Source organism: Centroberyx affinis, unplaced genomic scaffold (assembly GCF_046629955.1).
Source record: "Centroberyx affinis isolate AG114_WGS23_722 - 3 ecotype Tasmania unplaced genomic scaffold, CSIRO-AGI_Caff_v1 ptg001226l_1, whole genome shotgun sequence".
Taxonomy (NCBI): Eukaryota; Metazoa; Chordata; class Actinopteri; order Beryciformes; family Berycidae; genus Centroberyx; species Centroberyx affinis.
The window spans coordinates 379,863-398,997 of NW_027279740.1; the positions used below are offsets into that span (position 1 = coordinate 379,863).

At 44.1% G+C, this 19,135-nt stretch overlaps 1 protein-coding gene across 1 annotated transcript in view; it reads right to left on the reverse strand.

Moving 5' to 3' along the window:
- Positions 1-19,135, reverse strand: part of runx3 (RUNX family transcription factor 3) — a 50,895-nt gene that overhangs the window by 26,490 nt on the left and 5,270 nt on the right. The window contains 3 exon segments of the mRNA XM_071524741.1: positions 2,068-2,172; positions 3,779-3,935; positions 4,750-4,991. Coding sequence (XP_071380842.1) covers positions 2,068-2,172; positions 3,779-3,935; positions 4,750-4,991 — 504 coding nt within the window.

Sequence of the window (19,135 nt, forward strand, 5' to 3'; positions counted from 1 at the left end):
TTTGAGACTGCAAGTGCACTAAATTAGAGTAAAAACTGATCTCAGCCTCACATCTGACTGGTTAATCAAACCAAAACAATTAACAATATGTGATGCAAAATGATCCCTATCAATTGTTGAAATTTTTACTGAACTATTTCCATTGCACATTAGACTGCAAAGAGTGTGTGGATGCATTATTCATATTTTAAATAAGCTCTGGCTCGGTATTTCAACCTCTCAGCCATCCCAGCATTCAACCAATTCCAACAATCTTCATTTCCACAGGGTTTCAGATAAGCAAAGCTCTAGTTAACACATACTGGAAGCATATTCACACGTATTTGTGCAACTCTTTTCAAAAACCAGCCTTTGCCGATGTTTATTTGCTCCCATTCTATGAATTTCTCTCTCAGCACCATGCAACTGAGTTTAATGGAGCCCTAAATTCCTCCTGCCCTATATTAAACAGTGTCACTTTATAGCACCCCAGCGCCAGTGTAAAAGTAGCACGGCCACTCTGACGCCTCAGCTGGAGCCGTGACGCGTTGACAGAGACAGCCAGGAGACGTCCTTAATGTACACACTCTTATTTCAAGCCGGGACGCTCGCAGACGCGCGCAAGAATGCATTTAGAACACACACACGCTCTGTTTTCTGTGAAACAAAGACTCATAACTATCAAATTGAAACCATTCACACACACACACACACACACACACACACAAACACACATACACAGTGTTTATTATTATCTCCCCCCTCCCACTCTCTACGCTGCTCTTCCATGCTCAATGCCTCTTCAAATAGTGTCCGGCCTGGCAGGGGGGGGGGGGGGAGATGCCCCTCTCTCTGTGCCCCTCATCTCTCTCTCTCTGCCAGCCATACCCCACCCCACCCCCACCTCCCCTCCCCTCCTCCTCATGTGGCACTTGCTACCGCTCTCTCTCCCCTCTCCCCTGCTGTGGCCTGGTGGTCTGTTTTGACTGGGCTAAATCCACCCTGTCCCAAATATCCCCCTCCACAGACATGAGCGCAAGGCATAGCTATCCGCTCCGTTCAGAGGCCTCTAAAACCCTGTACTCCAGAACCATTATAAACGCGATAGCTCCGCAGGAATGATCATGAAATCCTACCCACCTAGTCTATCCCGGCTTGAGCACGCGAAATTCAAGCGCATACACACACACGCATGCACACGCACACGCACACGCACGACCCCAGCAGCCCTCAGCGACTGACTCATCTGAGTAACCCTACTCTCCGCCATCTCTCACACCGGCAGCATTAAACCACATTAGTATGTAGCTGCGGCTAAATGGTGGCGCTAACAGCTTTAGCACGCCGAGCCTCTCCTGCCAGGGCGAACGGCGGCCGGGGCCTGCCCTGTGTTAAGTCAACGAGCCACTTATGTGGTCGGTCAGGTACGACCCTCTGACCAGTGCTGAGTGTGTGTGTGTGTGTGTGTAAGAGAGAGAGAGAGGGTGGGGTGGGGGGGTGGGGGGGTCACTGAACTGGGCCATCTGCGGCTTGGAGACTCACACGGCTCCTCTTAGCGGTCTCGGGTTATGCCTTAATACGCTTTACTGTTTCCTCTGACTGGGCCCCTCCCTGTGCCCTGCTGCGCACACACACACACACACACACACACACACACACACACATCTGCATTGTCTATTGATTGTCATTACTGGTCAACCACTCTTGTTGATCCACCAAGCTCTGAAAGTAGGGATATGATTGTGGGTGCACGCAGACACACACACACACACGCGCGCGCGCGCGCGCACACACACACACACACACACACACACACACACACACACACACACACACACAGTGCTATATTTTCTTATATCATCTGCATATGACTCATGTTGTTCTTTTAGGCTGCACTGACACCCCCACTTTCAGCCGAGAATAGCTGCTCTCTTTAACTGTGTCACTCTGCAATGCTCAGTTAGACTCTACACAATAATACAGGTTAGTTTCTAACAACAGCACTAGTGGTGGATGACGGGACCTTGACCTGTGTGTGTGTGTGTGTGTGTGTGTGTGGTGTGTGGTGTGTGGTGTGTATGTACTCACTGCGAGGTTCCCGGGGTCCGTCCACGGTGACTTTGATGGCGCGGTGGTAGGTGGCCACTTGTGGCGGTCCGGTGAACACGGTGATGGTGAGAGTGAAGCTCTTCCCTGCACACAACACAAGTCAAGGTGGAGATTTAGACAGCCATCACCAGCACAGATTCATGGAAGACATGTCATTCCACTTCATGAATGGCGTTTTATTTGGACAATTTAGCCTATTGTGAAACTCTTTTTTTTTTTTTTTGTAGCAATACTTCGCTTGTGCAACTTCAAATTATCACCGGATTCTGGCCCGCCGCGCCGAGGCTTTTGAATTAAAACGCGTGGGGCCACCGCTTTTGATGGCCCGACTGTCTGCCGGGATGATTTAGATTATAGAGGGAATGTATTCCAGATTGTCCGCAGAAAGGCTTACAGCGCCAGTTTATTGTTCAACAAGGCAGGATCTTGCTCCCATCTGCATCAAAGTCCATGCAGAGGGGGAGAGGACCGGATCATTCAGCGGGTCCGGTATTCGTCCCCGGCTATGGAAAAAGGCATCTCTTGTTAAATAGAGACTGTGTGTGTGGGGGGAATAAAAAGAAGAAGCCTCGGGTGGGGTAATTGACTACAGAAATGAAAGGTACTTTTTTTTTTTTTTTTTTTTTTTAAATCGGAGACGAGACCTTTTTTTCCACTCATCAGCCCGCAAGTATTTACAGTGTAACATTTGAGAGAAATAATGTGAGCGCACCGGCACGAGGCCAGAGAGGAGGAAGGCGAGAAAATACTCTGGAGGAATGACAGAAATGCCACTTCTGGTTTAAGAGGTGTGTGAGCAATCAAGCCTTTAAAAGTGTGTACTAGAATATTCTGCTCCAGGACATTTGTTTATTTACCAGAAAATAGAAAGGCTTTGTTTTACAAAATATAGCAGAAAAAATACTTTGCTCAGCACGCATTAACCACAACATACAACCTCACCGAGGCATCATTTCTGATTTTTTTTTTTTTAGATCAATTAAAGCACACAATACATATAATTAAACACTGCGTAATATAGGCTTTCTGTAGCCTAAACGGCGGCGGGGATTGTTTTACAAATTGCCCCGGGAGATGAATTTCGAGGTGGTTTTTCATCCGTTGCTTAGCCCACACCCCGTGGATAATTATTTGTATTCCCTTGGATTACGAAAATTACAGTCAGACCCGCAAGTGTGTTCACCGTGACGCAGGCCAGATGTTTTGCATGACACCCATGGGCGTCAATTGGCAAGGTAGGAGCACTCGCCGTGCTATAGCTACTTAAGTGAGTCTAAATTTGATTTTGTAGTTTCATCGTTATAATGCAGAGCAGAGATCAGCAGAAATCGCCAGAAAATTATTTGAGAGCCATATTTAAAAATAAAAAAACATCAGGGAGCATTCAGGATCAGTGTTTCCTCCAAACTGTGTGCGTCTGTGCAACACAGTTTGGTGACCTACACGTCAAATAATTTACCACACTGACTAAATAATAATATCTTGTCAGTCATCATTCCACTTCAACAGAAATCAAGTCTGTTTATATTAGCTGGTTTCCAAGAGTTGCTGAAATGATATTACATACATAGTGAATTGAGAGGAGATGCTGTGTGTGTGTGTGTGTGTGTGTGTGTGTGTGTGTGTGTGTGTGTGTGTGTGTGTGTCTGTTGTGTACGTGTACGTGCGCGCGTGCGTCTCCTCAGCTCACCTCGTCCGCTCCTGCCCACGAAGCGCAGGTCGTTGAAGCGGGCCACCTGGTTCTTCATCACGGCGGAGGCGTTCCTCAGCTCGGCCGAGTAGTTCTCGTCGTTCCCGGCCATCACGGTGACCAGGGTCCCGTCGGGCACGTCGCCCAGAGCCACGACCTGCACGGAGAAACCAGGCGGTCACCTTGGGTCACCAAACCATATGAACACGCTGCATGCGTAAAACCGCATCCGGTTCTGGGAAAAATGTTTCACTACACAAACCCTCAATATTCAGCACGAATATGCTCTCAGCCGTTTCCCCACTAGGTCAACAATAAACTATAAAACTGCTTATTTGACAGTTTTGTTGCTGTGGGGTTTCCTAAAGCAGACACTGCCGGCAAATTAACATTTAAATTAAATTTGTATAAAATTTGTTAGAGATCCATTTCATTTCCCACCGAAAGTCTAGGCCTCTATCTCTGTCATTTTTTCCTTGTGTCATCATCCGATCTTATCTAACGCATGATTTATAATGATTCATAATACCTACAAGGCACAGACATTTACCTACATCCACATAACTGTGAAACCGAAATCTTAATAGCCAAATTATAATACAAAATAATAAGCAAAAAATTTAAGTCGATAATTTCATACTTATTATCTGCAATAATTTCTGGCCTTAGGATCATTGTGCATGCAGGCTACAGCCAAGAAAAACAAAACAATGTTTAGGCTGTTTCTACGTTTTAATCATTTAATAGCCTAGATCAACTGTAAAAATTCGAAATTAAAAAGCTGAGCTTCATATTACCCACTCTGATTCATAAATAAATTGAATTAAATTGCCTCCTTTAAATCCATCTGACTGGTTGTAAACAGTAAAAAAAAAAAAATCCATCAAGTCTTTCCCACACAGTCAAAATGCTCCTGCATGTTTCCTATAATTAAAATATAATACATGTTAGTTAGAAGCCATGTGCCTTGCCTTGAAAGCCACGGGGAGCGTCTTGTTGCACCTCCAGTGAGAGGGGAGGACGGAGCAGAGGAAGTTGGGGCTGTCGGTCCGGACCAGCTCGCCGGCGTGGTCCGCCAGCACGTCCACTACGTTCCTGGTGTCCGGTCTTGACCTGAGGGGCCCCGGGGTGGCCATGGCCCCGTTGCCGTCTCCAATCTTACTGCAGGGGAAGGACGTGGAGGGCGGCGTGAACCGTCTGGTAGTGGTCGGGTCTACGGGAATATGCATCACAACAGCTTGGGTCAGTGCCACTTGACTGGGCTGTATCAGAAGTGCGGGACTCTTTTGGGAGAGAGAGAGAGAGTCTGTTTCCCCCCCTAGATGCTGAAGGTCTCAGTCCAGCGGTTGAGCGCAAGGGATGGAGCCGAGTGCGCGCAGCCCCTCTGCGAGAGAGTGAAGAGCTGGTAACTCTGAGTGAACAAGAGCCCCGCTATCTTAACAGAAACGATAAAGCCTGGTGACTGTGCGCTAGATCATCTGCACAGGATGTCTCAGCCTGAGGAACATTGCTATGTTTCACTAACTACAGCAAAACCCGAGAGGCACGAGCTCTCCAAAGTCTCTCACGGTGCCGTGCTTTGCTTATATCGGCGCGTTTATCTATACAGTACACTTGATGGAATGCCCCAAATGAACATTACAAACTCAGCCGCTTAAATACAATATACCAGCAACACATGAACTATAGAAGTCCTCAAAACAGTCAGTGATTTCCCTAAATAGTTTATTGCCGCGCAGTGACAATCTGTTGGCAACAATCAATGTAATCCAGTCCTTGTGTAAAAAAAAAAGTGGGGCAATCCAGTTGACTGGCTCGCTGGCTTGAATTTCTTTTCTGAATTATCACGACTAAACAGCCAGTCGTGCGCGTCTCCAGGTCTCGCCAGACTCCGCGGTGCGCGCTGGAAACGCCGCTTCAAATAAAGTCGGCAAATCTGTTTCTCAAGCCCGGATATCTACGGCAAACTGAAGTTGCAGAAGTACATCAGTGTCCCTTTCTTGCGTACGACTTCTTGCAACTTTATCCTCGTCGAATCCCCCAAAAAACAATATGCTATACTTGCGTAATAGGAACTGTCCTCTGGTTTGAGTTGGATCTCCTTTAAAGTTATCCTTTAGCGCAGGGTTATAGGGCGCGAGAAGGAGCCGTGTGGCTGAACAGAGTGCAGAGTGCCGTGATATTATTTTACCCGAGTCATTTTAGTGTTTAGTGGTTGGGAGTGTGGAGATGATTTCCACCAATGAGTCTGCTGGGTTGGGCTTTCATCAGACCAATCAAACTCTCCGGCGCTCCTTCTTCACCCTTTATTCTGCCACACACGACCTGAATTATTGATAAATATCTGTGCTTTTCTCTCTGCTTCTAAACCCCTGTGTTTTTATTTAGTATACTGAGAGGTTAACATGATAGAGAAATATAGAGCATCACATTGTATCTTAAAATATATATATTAAAAAAGTGTTTTGGTCAGAAGAGCCATGGTTTTGAAAATGAAACTTCATCAGACATTATAAATGCATGAATATGAGCAATCCATCGCCATAAATTAATATTACATGTGCGCTGTTTAAAGCCAGTAGTAGTCAGAAAGTCAATGTATTTCACGTTATGCACCAAGAGGAGAGACTCCAGAAATGTTTTTAAAGACAAGAAACCAGACGAGTTTTTAAATCAAATTTATAGCACCGTGCTGAAATAGTTCTCGATCAGTGCAAAGCAAAGTCTGGAGTGAGATTACCAATAGTGAATTGTTGCTGTTATAGGAAACATGAGCTGAATTAATTTAAGAATATGTAAGATCTCAATGCTCTGCACCTTTTCCCCTCTCACATTGGCTTATCACAGTAGGCTGCCTGGCCTATTTACTATATTTTTGATTATTTATCCTTGGCCTATAGGCTATAAAGTATAGGATTTTCAACTAGCCTATAGGCCTAAGGTTTTATTCCCATTTATTAGGCTCATTTATCATTATGCTCTGCGGCTTCATATTAGTCAATGCCTTTATAAGGCAAAAATGTATTATGGTCAGGACCTTTTTCATAAAGTGAAATTGTGGCTTTATGATAGATTTATGTCACGTTGGTGTAATTGAACTTAATAAATTGGAAAATTAAAACAAACAAAGTAATCTTTTCATTACATCAAACGAGACAACAAAGCAAGTGTGTGCCAAATCTCCCCGGGCTATATTAATTATAATCTCAATATGTTAAGAGGTTAGATCATGAGGTGTCGGCACACCCTGCCAGCTCCCCGTCATGCTGCTTTCAGACACTAGTAGGCGCATTTGCCTTTTCAATCGCCCTCAGCGCTGACAGCATGAGGCAGACATTTCAAATCTGCAGAGAAAATGAAACTTTTATTTGTGCACCAATACAGTCGGAATATGAGTTAATTTCGGCTCTGCCCAAATCAACTAAACGAATCCCGTTTTTCGAGGTATTTTATTTTACTGAAGGAAGAACCTGTGGGAGTTTTTTTACATCCAAATTGGGGAATTTTGCTGGAATCACAATATTCTTAATTCTTGTTAAAAAATCAAGTATTATAAATGCACTGAGATTTATTCGTTTAATAACCGCATGTTGAAGCCCTGCAATGGAAAATAATGAATTGAATGAGTTGAATACATCATTTTGGGAAGCCAATGCCTTACTATTTTCTGTTGATATTATTAAAAAAAAAAGTAATTAGTCACCAGATGTTAAATAGCCTATAGGCCTATATAGTGTTTATATACTGGTGAGCATTAAATAGAGTTTATCATTGGATCGGGACAGGTTGGATTATTTTTAAGCATTTTGTCATTTAAATGGTGCAGAAATTAATTCAGAAATTCCTGGCTGCATTCATCGGAAATTTTAAATATTGCCTAATAAACAACATTAAATAGTCAACCATTAAAATAAAGAGAAACATTCAATAGACCATCAAGATTTTATTTGATGCGCATTTCAAAACTCATTGTTCCAATCGATTAAGAATCTACTATTTCATCTATAACTGTTTTATTTTCGAGTGCGTGCGTGCATGTGTGTGTGCGTGTGTGTGTGTGTGTGTGTGTGTGTGGCGGTTTTTAAGTTGTTTACTTGCAAGAGTATAAATCCAGTGCAATTAAGGGGTGTGAGGAGTCATCGGAGTGGCTTTAGATTTACCCTTAATTTTCTTTATCACGCTGATCTCAGTCAGAGCCACAGGCAGAGGGGGTGGGATGAGACGACTGCCGTTTGAGAAGTAAAAAAAAACAAAACTAAAATTAAATAAATAAAAATGGAGAAATTCTAATTAGGGAAAGGGGCCAAAAACGTATAGATAACAGTAATTATGCAACGTCTGAACCTCTGAGAGTTATTTCACTTCACGTCTTTGGCTTCAGCTGTCAGCCCCGTTTGTGTGGGACCCGCTCGCGCCACATAACCTCAGCAATAATGTCAATGGTGGTGCGTCACATCAGCATTTAACACGTCTATAAGAAAAGTCTACTGAGCAAATATACCATAGTGTGAATTATCTGCTGAGAGAGAGAGGGAGAAAGTGATGATCAGCCTTGGTCTACATTTGAAAACATCCCTCTCTCTCTCTCTCTCTCTCTCTCTCTCTCTCTCTCTTTCTCTTATTCTATTTCTTTTCTCAGCACTTCTCAGTCTTTTGTGATTATTAGCTCACAGGAATATTATAAGTAGATTATGGCCCTGACCTTTGCACTCTTTATTTTTAGTTGCTTGTAATTTTTGGTGATCAATGACAGTGGCTCTGGGCTGAGGAGACCCCAGGTTACCAGCAAAAATTTGTTTAATTTAATTTACTAGAAATTATCCCAATTAGAGATTGTATTGGAATGGCTATTCTAATCATCATAAATCATCATAATAATCATAGGTGTCACTCTCATCATTATTATCCCTCTACATTCACTGTAGAAAGTTACACAATTCAACACTGAATCAACAACAGTAACAAAAATCTTCCTTTAATGGGGGTTCCTGGCAGAAAATCTTATCAAACGGGGTTCCCTGGCCTAATGTGTGTCTTTCTTGATATGAAAATCTTTGAACAACCCTGATCTAGGAAGCTTATTCTACAGTTACACTCATTGTAAGTCACTCCGCATGAGAGCAGCAGCTAAATGCCTACAATGCAAAATGCAAAAAAAAAAAAAAAAAAAATCTTTGAAAAGATCACCTATCAAGTGGCCGCTATTTTGAGTAAAGCTTGACTGGGACAATGACAACGCCGGTGATATTTCAGTCGTCCTCCTGCCCTAGTTCATTATTAATATGTGACCACACGCCCAAACTACCCTGCACAGCGGTAATGTGCGCTCCGGGCGCCTGTCACATTTAGACCTCCACATTTCAACACGCAGTTTCTACAGTTTCAGCCGCACAGACATTGAGGACCGAGCCCGCCGTGCCCCTGAACGATTTTTAATGATCCGGGTGGGTTGAGCCTGAAATCAAGACAGAACTCCTGGAGGATATGTGAAACCCCGGACCCACCTCACATAGGCCGAGGCATATACAATTTAAACCAGCATCAATTGGTAAAAGGAAGCAAGATCAATTTTTTAAGATAAAAAACCGTATGTATTTTCCAGATGTAAATCTTATCACTGTTTACTGATGGCATCTCTCTGAAAACTTGTTACTGAGAGTTTATCTTCACCCCTGTAACCTCTCATCTGAAATGTACACTCTTAACAAAAAGGGTTCTATATAGTTCCAGAAAATGGTTCTTTGGGCCTGTAGCATAGCAGAACCCTTTTTTGATGCTATTAAGAACCCTTTAAGAAAGGTTCTCTCTATAGCACCGTGCTGAAATAGTTCTGCATTTGACATTTATGGTGCTTTGAAGAACCATTTAAGACTGCACAAAATGCTCCAAATCACCGGAAGGAAAAGAACATTTCCAGAACCACACTTGTTTCTTTGTTCTGATTTACCATTTTTATGTATTTTAACAAATTGTAGGGTTCTTAGAGTCCTTACGGTTCTATATGGAACCACGACCCTAACCAAAGCACCCTTAAAGAACCCTCCTTCTTCTGTGTGCGGGAAACCAAGGGAAAACCCACTTTAGGTTACGCTGATAATGAGTCAGAATGTAAAAGCTAATATGAGCATGATCCCCATTAGCAGAGAAAGCAGTGGAAGCCTTTGGGGTCTGTAAGCCTATACCTGGTTCTAAATGCCACCCACTCTGCCTTCAATGCCACTTAAAAGACACTTTGAAGATGGGGACAGTCTCAGATACGTGGAGATCCTTTAAACTTGTCATTTTCATCTGAATATGATCTATTAGCCTGTGCAAACTCCCGGGCTATTTTCAGACATGCACACATAAGCCTTTGGATGGGCAGCTATTCATTTGGAAAGGGGGCTATGGGGGCAATTAGAAATAGTTTGAGGTTCAACGATGACATAAGACAAAGATTTCTATCTTTAGAGAGGCTGTGGCGGTCGCACATTTCTGTACATTCACAAATTACAGGGCAAGCTTGGCCCTCAACCCACCGAACGCATTCCTTCCGAAAAGTGTCTCCTCGAATTTCAGCCGGGGGTTTCTGCTCAGTGGAAATATGAGTGTTCTGAATGGACGACTCCTATGAAATGGAGTTTTATTCCTCTCGGATTAAATTAGCTCTACTTTGGGGCTCTGGGTATTTTTTTGTATGAATGATGAATTCTGCGGTGGCCTTGGAATGCTGGACTTGTTTACCCTTCCCTCCTTTTTGAAATGTAGCTCGCTATGAAATGGACTTTTTCTGCTTGATATGACAAGAGTGTCTGTGATTAGACTTCCAAGCATGATGTAAGTCACCAAAGCCATTTGTGCCAGTCCCCTCAAAGCCAAATCATATTCTAGCGTCGGGAGTGTTTATATACACAAGTATATGGAGAAACTTTGAAACAACAATGAGTGGGCACAGACTGTTTGGGTTTTAGGCTTTGGTGCTCAGATGGCTGATTCGCTCTCAAATTGTGATTACATAATGTGTCAGCACATTGCAATTGGTGGTCATTGTTGTCCATTTTGATGTTCAGACAAGAAAATAGAGAACACATTGACCAATTTTTATCATTTAACTTCCTATTTTAAGTTTTCTCTGCCAACTATCACTGGAAATCATGCGTAGGATACTGTACTTGTGTGTTCAAACTTTGCTTTGGGTCATAAAGTCCCAACAAGAGGCCTTTTGGAGAGCCATACTGAATTCTGTAATTTACCTCTTTAAATATTGTATACATCCAGTAACTCATGACAGTGTCAGGCCCCAATTCTGGATCCTTGAAGGCAGTTAGAATATACATTACCCTTAAAATGATGAACGAGTTTGTGACACTTCCAAAACCAGCAGCTAATTACTATGTAAGCGTGACGAGCTGAGATACGGCTGTCACCAGAGGAGACAATGAGCACATTCATCTCATGCATCTTTAATACTCTGCTTACATTTTATAAAAGGTGCAGAGTGTAGCCAAGGGCCTATTAAAGGCCTCTGAATCAATTGAGCTGCATAATGGCTGTTGGGGGACGGCTCCGACTCAAGGAGGGCTGTGTTTTTATTTCCGCGCTGAATGCAGACAGGTTTCGGAATGAGCGCGTATCTGTCTTAATGACAGCACCTTATCCTCAATTCATATTTAATTTATCATGGATACGAGGACAGTGACCTCTGTGACTAGGACGGAGATGGGAAGTTTGGGAGTTTGGTGGTGCCACTTTGATGTTCCCCACTCCTCTAGATGGGGCTGCTGCAGATAGGATGGTATGATCAAACATGTTTTTAGTACTTCAAGAAAATTAAGCTTCACCTCTTTGCCGTACACAATAAGTTGTGATGGGCACGGTGACACTGGGTTCAATGTGATCAGCGTTTGCGGTCAAGCCCCTTCCCTGTCCTCGCAGTGGCAGTTCAGCGGGTAACACCACACCCGAGGCAGGCAGGCGGGGTGGGGGGGGGTGGGGGTTAGGGGGCACTCGGCGTGAACCCTGGTGTCACGGTGGCTCCGCCCTCACATCATCCGTCGGGTACACTCACCCCAACGATGACAGTCAGCAGCCTGTGATGTGGTTCCCGGGCCTGTTTATTCTTTGGAACCCACTAAAAGTAGCATTGGATGGTAAGCTCACCAAAAGGCCCCAGTGCTATTATAGGAGCACTTTGGGTTGAGTTTTGATCTGGTGGGTTATGTAAATAGGGCCCTGCCTTGCTGCGGGGCACCACTTTTGGGGTTATATTGTTTAGTGTGACCTGAAGGAAGCTTTTTGATATTCAGGGTGATTTGTAACCTGGAACAAAATGCCAAGTTCAAAATCGACGTGTAGCATTTAGTACTGTGCGTTTCGTGGGTAGGGCATGAATTAATGCCAGTTTATATTTTTCATAACGATGATGATGATGGACAAAGGCCTGTAAAATCTACCCTGCTCTACATTTGTTAATTTCAGTGAAGGACAGTTTGTATTTTCTTCCAGGGTCTTTATTTACCCCTGAAAGTCAGTATAACTTTTAGATCTAAATGAGTCCCATAAATACGTCAACTCCCCCATTTTTTCAGTTGTGGTTTTTAGTGTGAGCTATAATCATTTCTCATCTTTCTTTGTCTCTGTGTCTGTCTGTCTATTTGTGTGTAACGACACACAAATCCGCACATGCACACACACACACACACACACACACACACACACACACAAATGCACAGTGTTTCTCCTTTTCTGGCTAGAGCTTCTGATGCAAGGACGGCAATCTGTAATCTGTAGTAATTGCATGTTGCAGAAAAACATTTTTCCGCTGTGGTAATCGCTGCAATATGTGCAGTGGCGTTGCCAAAGTGACAGCACCCCCACCCCCTACAGACACACACACACACACACACACGCAGCCAAACACAGTATCCTGACTCACTCTGCCTTTCTTTGCTTTGCCAAATGTGTCCAGCTAAAATTTTGTAGACTTCTCCTCAGGATGGCTGAGATACACAGACAGACAGACAGGCAGTTGTAGTATAGTGAGCAACTGGCAACTGGTAAGCAGTACACACACACCTGTGGCACTGTCATGCTGCATTCACCTTCTGCAAAAGATTTACAGTTCCTCCCAGTGACAGTTTAACTGCCATGCAGCTCCAGTGCCAGAGCCTGCCTGAGCCCAGCTGCCACACACAGATCAGGAGAATAATCTTTCATAGGAGCCACACTCAATTCACTCTCCCTGCTCTTTTTTTTTTTTTTTTACAGCTATTTTGCTATCACACAGCACAAATGGGCAATGGAATTACCCCAATGTGTTACCCAGTATGTCTAATTCTAATCCCTTATTATTTCTTGTAAAGATGTCTTAGAGAATTGAGTCATTTGTCAGAGTTCCTCCTGATTGGTAGAAGTTGTAGCCACGTTAAATGTAGGGAGCGTTGTGTCGGTCTGTGGTGGGACCATTGATGCATATTTATCAAACCGTCGTCCACCATTCTACCACTCTGACACCAGCGTCTCACCTCCCTAGCTCCACTGCGAGACTGTGGACAAACTGTGGTGTGTGTTCATGAAGACAGTACCTTCACCACCTCAGCAAATGATGTATCACTCTCTCTGTCTCTCTCTCTCTCTCTGTCTCTCTCTCTCTCTCTCTCTCTCTCTCATTGTGGCTCAGCTGTGGCGCATGTTTATGATATCATTACCCACCGCGTCACCACCCCTTTGCCCAACACAGCCCCAAGATATGTCAGCTCATTTGGCTTTCGTACTTTGCACTCGACGGGTAACCACACACACCTAGTATAAGGACGAGTAATGCTCAGAGACATTTATAGATACACAGCACAGACACCAAGATTGCAACCAGACTGTGTGTGCAAACCTTTTCCTCTCTGGGCTGCTACTCTGACTGCTGAAGCCATCCAACCTCCCAGCAGTTGAACTTCCCTGTGTCTCTAATGGAGTCTCTCTGTCAGATCAAACGGCTCCCACTGACGAGGAGAGGAGACAGATCGCAGCGCTGGAAGCCTTTCAGTCTGACAGCCCAAACACGTTTGACTGGCAACACAGCCTGCGTCTACTCTTCCCTCGCTCGAGATCCCACACAAATATAGTAGCGCCACCAGAGAGGGGAAGAGGGGGTGAAGAGCAGGGCGGGTGTGGGGAGCCCAAGCCTGCCGGCTCCGAAAATAAGTTGCGAGGCGTCCCTCTCGCACAAAGGCGAAGCCCCATAACTCAGTGTTTTCTCAAAATGAAATCGCATGTGAGCCGAATATTAGGAAGTGCGCATGGCTTCCAGCAACCACCGAGCCATTATAGCAGAGCCTGTAAACCACATTTTCACCAGCAGACAATGCCCCTTTGTGCGAGCTGTGTGGCTGTCCCCGTTTGCTGGAACCCGAAGAGAAACGCTGCACATTTGAACAGTGTGGAGAATGGAGTGAAGATGCGAAGAAAGGGGAAAAAGAGGAAGATGGAGAGGCATGAATGGAGAGGAGTGTCAGTTTTAGATCTCTGCTTAATTAGTGGCAGTCGCGTCAGGAGAGGCAAGCAGGAGAGTCTGCCCTCATTTAGCCCCATGGCGAGGGGGATCTTTGATGTGGTTGCACATGGAATGCTGTTGTTCATTCCTCCCTGCAACAAAAGCCACATGTTTTTATTTTCTAAGGCTAGGCCCCTGTTACTTAGAACTGCGAAGGAACACGGTGAGGTATGTAGCGAATGAAATGAATGGCATGAATGTTAACCAGCAAAAGGCAAAAGTACAGAAGGGACTCTACCAGCCAGGCACTGTGCCAAAGGTGTTGTTCTTGGGTTTATTACATATTTATATTTTAATCATTCTAACATGGAGACAAAGTACCTCTTAATCATTCCTGCTTTCTGTGCCTGTACTGCACCACTGAAAAACATGCACATGCACACTCTCACACACACACACACGCACACACACACACACACACACACACACACCATGTACATGCACATGCACATGCACACATTCTTTCAACTTTTCAACTATTGTCTTCAGAGTTTGTCCCTTTAAACTCCTTTCATCACTGTTAAGGGATTTTAAAACAGGGGTCATCCCAGGTTCTGTCACACTCACTCAAGTGTAAATGGACTTCAAAGAGCTCCCAGATATTGAATTTGCATTTATTTCCCTCTTCAGAGGGGTTCAGCCTCCCGAGCACCGTCTGACTCACCGCAGAATCCAACCAGATTCAAGCAGTGACCCAGCGCTGGTTTCCTGACAAGTGTCCATGCCACTTTCCTCTGCAGACGTGAGACAACTCTTGGAAAGTACTCGGTTGGCCCTCAGGGCTTTTCATCGTAAGGAAACAAGGGTGTGGCGACATCAGCCTGCAAGCCAAGGAGCTCAGGAGAGCACTTAGACACATAAATCGTTTTATCATCACTCATAAATCCCCTCTTTTGTGCAGTAAATGATTACTGTCAATCAGTCCAATTCAGTCCAATTGAGTTCAAATTAAATCAAAAGAAAATGAATCGTCTCCAAACGTCACTGAGCCTTTGTGCAGTGAGTGGAGAGAGTGAATGCGTTGCATGCAGCTCTTTCTCTCTGATTCCTATGGGCCCGATTCCCAGATCTAGATTAAGCAAACCTAATTCAAGGCTAAAACTTATTTTCAATGGAGTCCCTCCATTCAAACCATTGCTTGAGTCAAGGACTTGGCTTAATTGGAGTCTGGGAAACCACCCCTGTGTGTCCGAGGTGACTGAATGTTTCCTCTCATCATCTCCGCTGCTAATCACTAGTGGCGTTGCCCGTGTACAGTTAGCACCCTGGCCACGTGGAGCTAGCATAGTATGGCAGGGCTTTCCTCTCTTTGACTCAGAGCCCGAGGCGTCCATTGAGGCTTTGCTGTAACTGCACACTAATCCCCTGATTGCTGTGTTTAGGCGCGGCACGTCGCTGCTCCACGTCAAGGCGGCCGCGGCTAACGACGAGCTAACGACACAACGATGACAAGGAGCATTTGGAAACCCAATCAGTAGCCTGGAGTCTGGCTGCCTGGTGATTAGGTTAATCAAACTCTACTGACTGAATGACTGGCTCACTGTCTGCCTGTTGTGTCATTACACTGATTAAAGGGGAAAAGTTGTGTTCATGTCCGTCAGGCTTTTGCAAGCTAACACAAACGTCTCTTTGCCAGGTTGGCTTTGTGGCTCAGCTAGTTGTCCGTGACATGCTAGATCAGAGGTTCCCAAAGTGAGGTATGGGGCCCTCTGGGGGTCGCTCCAGGGGCTCCCCATCAAAATACGGAATAGTTTAATTTCACTGTTATTTCACTCACTAGAGGTTACCATAATGATCATAGGTTTTTAATACAGACAGTTATATAATTCTATGACAAGTCATATCTAACAACTAAAATCTTCTAAAATGGCGTCCGTTAGTGCAAAGTCTTATCAAACAGTGGTCTAATGCCTAGGCCATATATTCGGGGCCCTTGACATAAAAAGGTTTGGGAATCCCTATGCTTGGTCACACAGACAAGATCTAATGTGGATGGTGCTGCTATTGTGGGTCCAACAAGCTTGTATCTCACAGGAAAGGCCCATTAGTTTGAATTTTCAGGCCTGTCACTAGGAGAGAACCACACTACACAGTAGTTGGCTTCATATTTTTTTCAAGCATGAAACATAAATTGGCACTTCATAAAATCAAGAAAGCAGTCACCAATATTTTTCAGCTAAGTCCTCTGGTGTTTAGTCAAGGCTGTGGGCTGTGCTGGACTAAGGCATTGGGAGACCATATGTTAGCCCTGACCAGCTATTACGGTGAGGTCAGACAGCATTTAGAGGGGGAAAACGTCACGGTCATCATGTTGACATGCACTGCTCCTCTCTGACTCAGCACTGGGGGAAAAATCAGGCGGCTGGCTTCTGTATGTGTGTGTGTGTGTGTGTGTATGTGCATGCATACAAGAGCAGGCCAGTTGCAGTCTGTGCGTGTGTGTGTTTGCGCGCACGATGACTCTCCTATGTCCGTGAGAGGAGTGCTCGCACCAGACGGGGTGACCTCGCAGCAGACGGAGAGAGGCGAGACAATGGAGAAGAGATGGAGGAGCCACTTCTGCTGCACAGCTGAGGGGGAATCCCTGGCCTGGTGTTTTCTACCGAGCCAATACAGAAGTGAGCAGCTGTAGAGAAAGTACAGGCCCACTGAAGTTTACTTAAGGGCAAACCTGGCGCATACAGGGAAATAGATAGTGAATGAATTAGTTTTGTATCAGTTTGACTGGCTGGAGGCCGTCTCTTTGGCTAGTAAAATGTAAGCTTTATGAAACGTTACACTTCATGATCTTTTAGTCAAAACTTGGGTGATTACACTAAATGCTCAAATCTGTGTCCCCCATGTGCAGCACAGAGTAGGAAAGCACAATTAGGTGGCCCATTACTGATGCAGTTAGTAGCACTGAGATTCACCCTCAGTTATTTGTTCCCCCAGATGAATAGGCCAAGAGAAAAATAAAATCCCATTTTTGAAATGCCATCTCTGCAAAAATCGATTCTCCTAGGTTAGAATTATGTTTGGGGGCAGGCTAGATGCAGCCCAGAAACGTGTTTTATTGCACCAAGGACAATTAACTGTATGTAAACAAGCTGAAAAAAAATTCTGGGAAAATAGAGGAAAATAGAGAATCAAAAACCATTTCATAGCCTGCAGCCTCTCACATCCTATCATTATCTGCATTTTTCCTCCACCGTAATTAAGTTTTTTTTTTTTTTTTTGCTTTATTGCTTATGGGAAGAGGGATGGGCTAGGGATGTTTTGAGCATGATTAAAGTTGCTCGTAATGAAGTGAAGAAGATTCAGTCTGGAGGAAGGATTTGTCTGTGAAAAACATTCCTTTTAATCCTTTGATGGTGACAGAATGAGTTCCTCCGGGCCTCAGATCTTTGCTAAACTTTCACACATGATAGAATAACCCCTTCGCTTTCTGAAACCTGTGTTCCATCTCATGTATTTAAAAAAAACTCACTGTCTCCTGTTATGTTTCTGAACATGTGGGATCTCCATAGTCATTTTATGTGCTGTTGACCAGACCCCTTGCCTGTCCATTTAAAGAGCAAGTATTTGTTCTGGATTAGAACGCAACTGTAATGCCAAAAACAAAAATACACAGCGATCGATGTTGTGCTTAGTCATAGGCGTTTTTTGTTTTTCCTCATGTTACTGCGCCAGAAAGGATGTTGTTGACAATATCTGTTTAACGATACAGGGAGGGGTCCGAGCAATAAGTCTTCTGAATCTGAGTCAAATTCAGGTCATAAGGGTGTTGACGTCTCTAATTATATGTGGAGTTACTGAAATGAACTACACTTTGTGTAGATGAAACAAATATTTTATTTTATAGTTTCTTTGGAATTGTTTTAATTTTTTCTCTGCTATCCCCGAATTCTGTGCTGAAAAATTACAAGCAAAGTCCAATTGCTGCATAAATTTCAGTTAATAATATTTAAATTAACGTACAATTATATGTTTGTGTTGCCTGACCATGCAATAAGCTGTGGTGTCGGCCTGTGGTTTAGGGCGTAGGTTATAAAGTTAAAATTGCGAGAACGGCTTTTTCTTAATTCAGTTGTCCACCAAGCAATAGGGATGAGATCATGAAGAGTTTAATAACAGTGATGTGGATTTAATCAATTTAACATAAAGGCATAATGAAACATTAGGAGCTCAGAAGTGAAGCAAATTAAACCTAAAGAAATGACTCATCGAACTATAAGAGCCACATCCGGTGTGTGCACAACCTTTTAAAAATGAAACAAAATCATATTGTGATCATTTCCACCTTATTATCCAATTATCCAAGTATTTTAAAAGTCTGCATATTTTCCTCCCTACATGCATTTTGTTCCTGTTCCGATTTCTTTTCCACGTCAGAGGGTCCCAGTTAAAATAGCTTGTCTAGACATTATAAATTCCACTGACATCCACTTGCATTGTATCCGGACTGACTCGGGACATTTGTGTCTCTCACCAAAGCAATTATTTCACACCGCCACTCCGTAATTGTTACGTAAGACTATAGTACATATTCACTCCTTTTTTGTTTCATGGGAGGGTGGCGAGCTAATGTATTCAGCATACGTTCACCGAGTTCACTGCCCTTACAACTGCCAGGGACAATCAGAGAAGTGGGTTTAACATGCAGACTAACTCTGGGTGAACTGTGTGAAAGGGGCTGAGATGCCGAGCCGAGCCGAGCGCTCTCCCTGCCTTCCTGTTCCTCCACTGGCCCGGCACCAGCCTCAGATCACATTCTCTCGCTCTCCGCTGGGTTGCCATGCTCCTCCAGACTCTACCTCCAGTTTACTTTCCAGTAGAGTTACAGAAACATA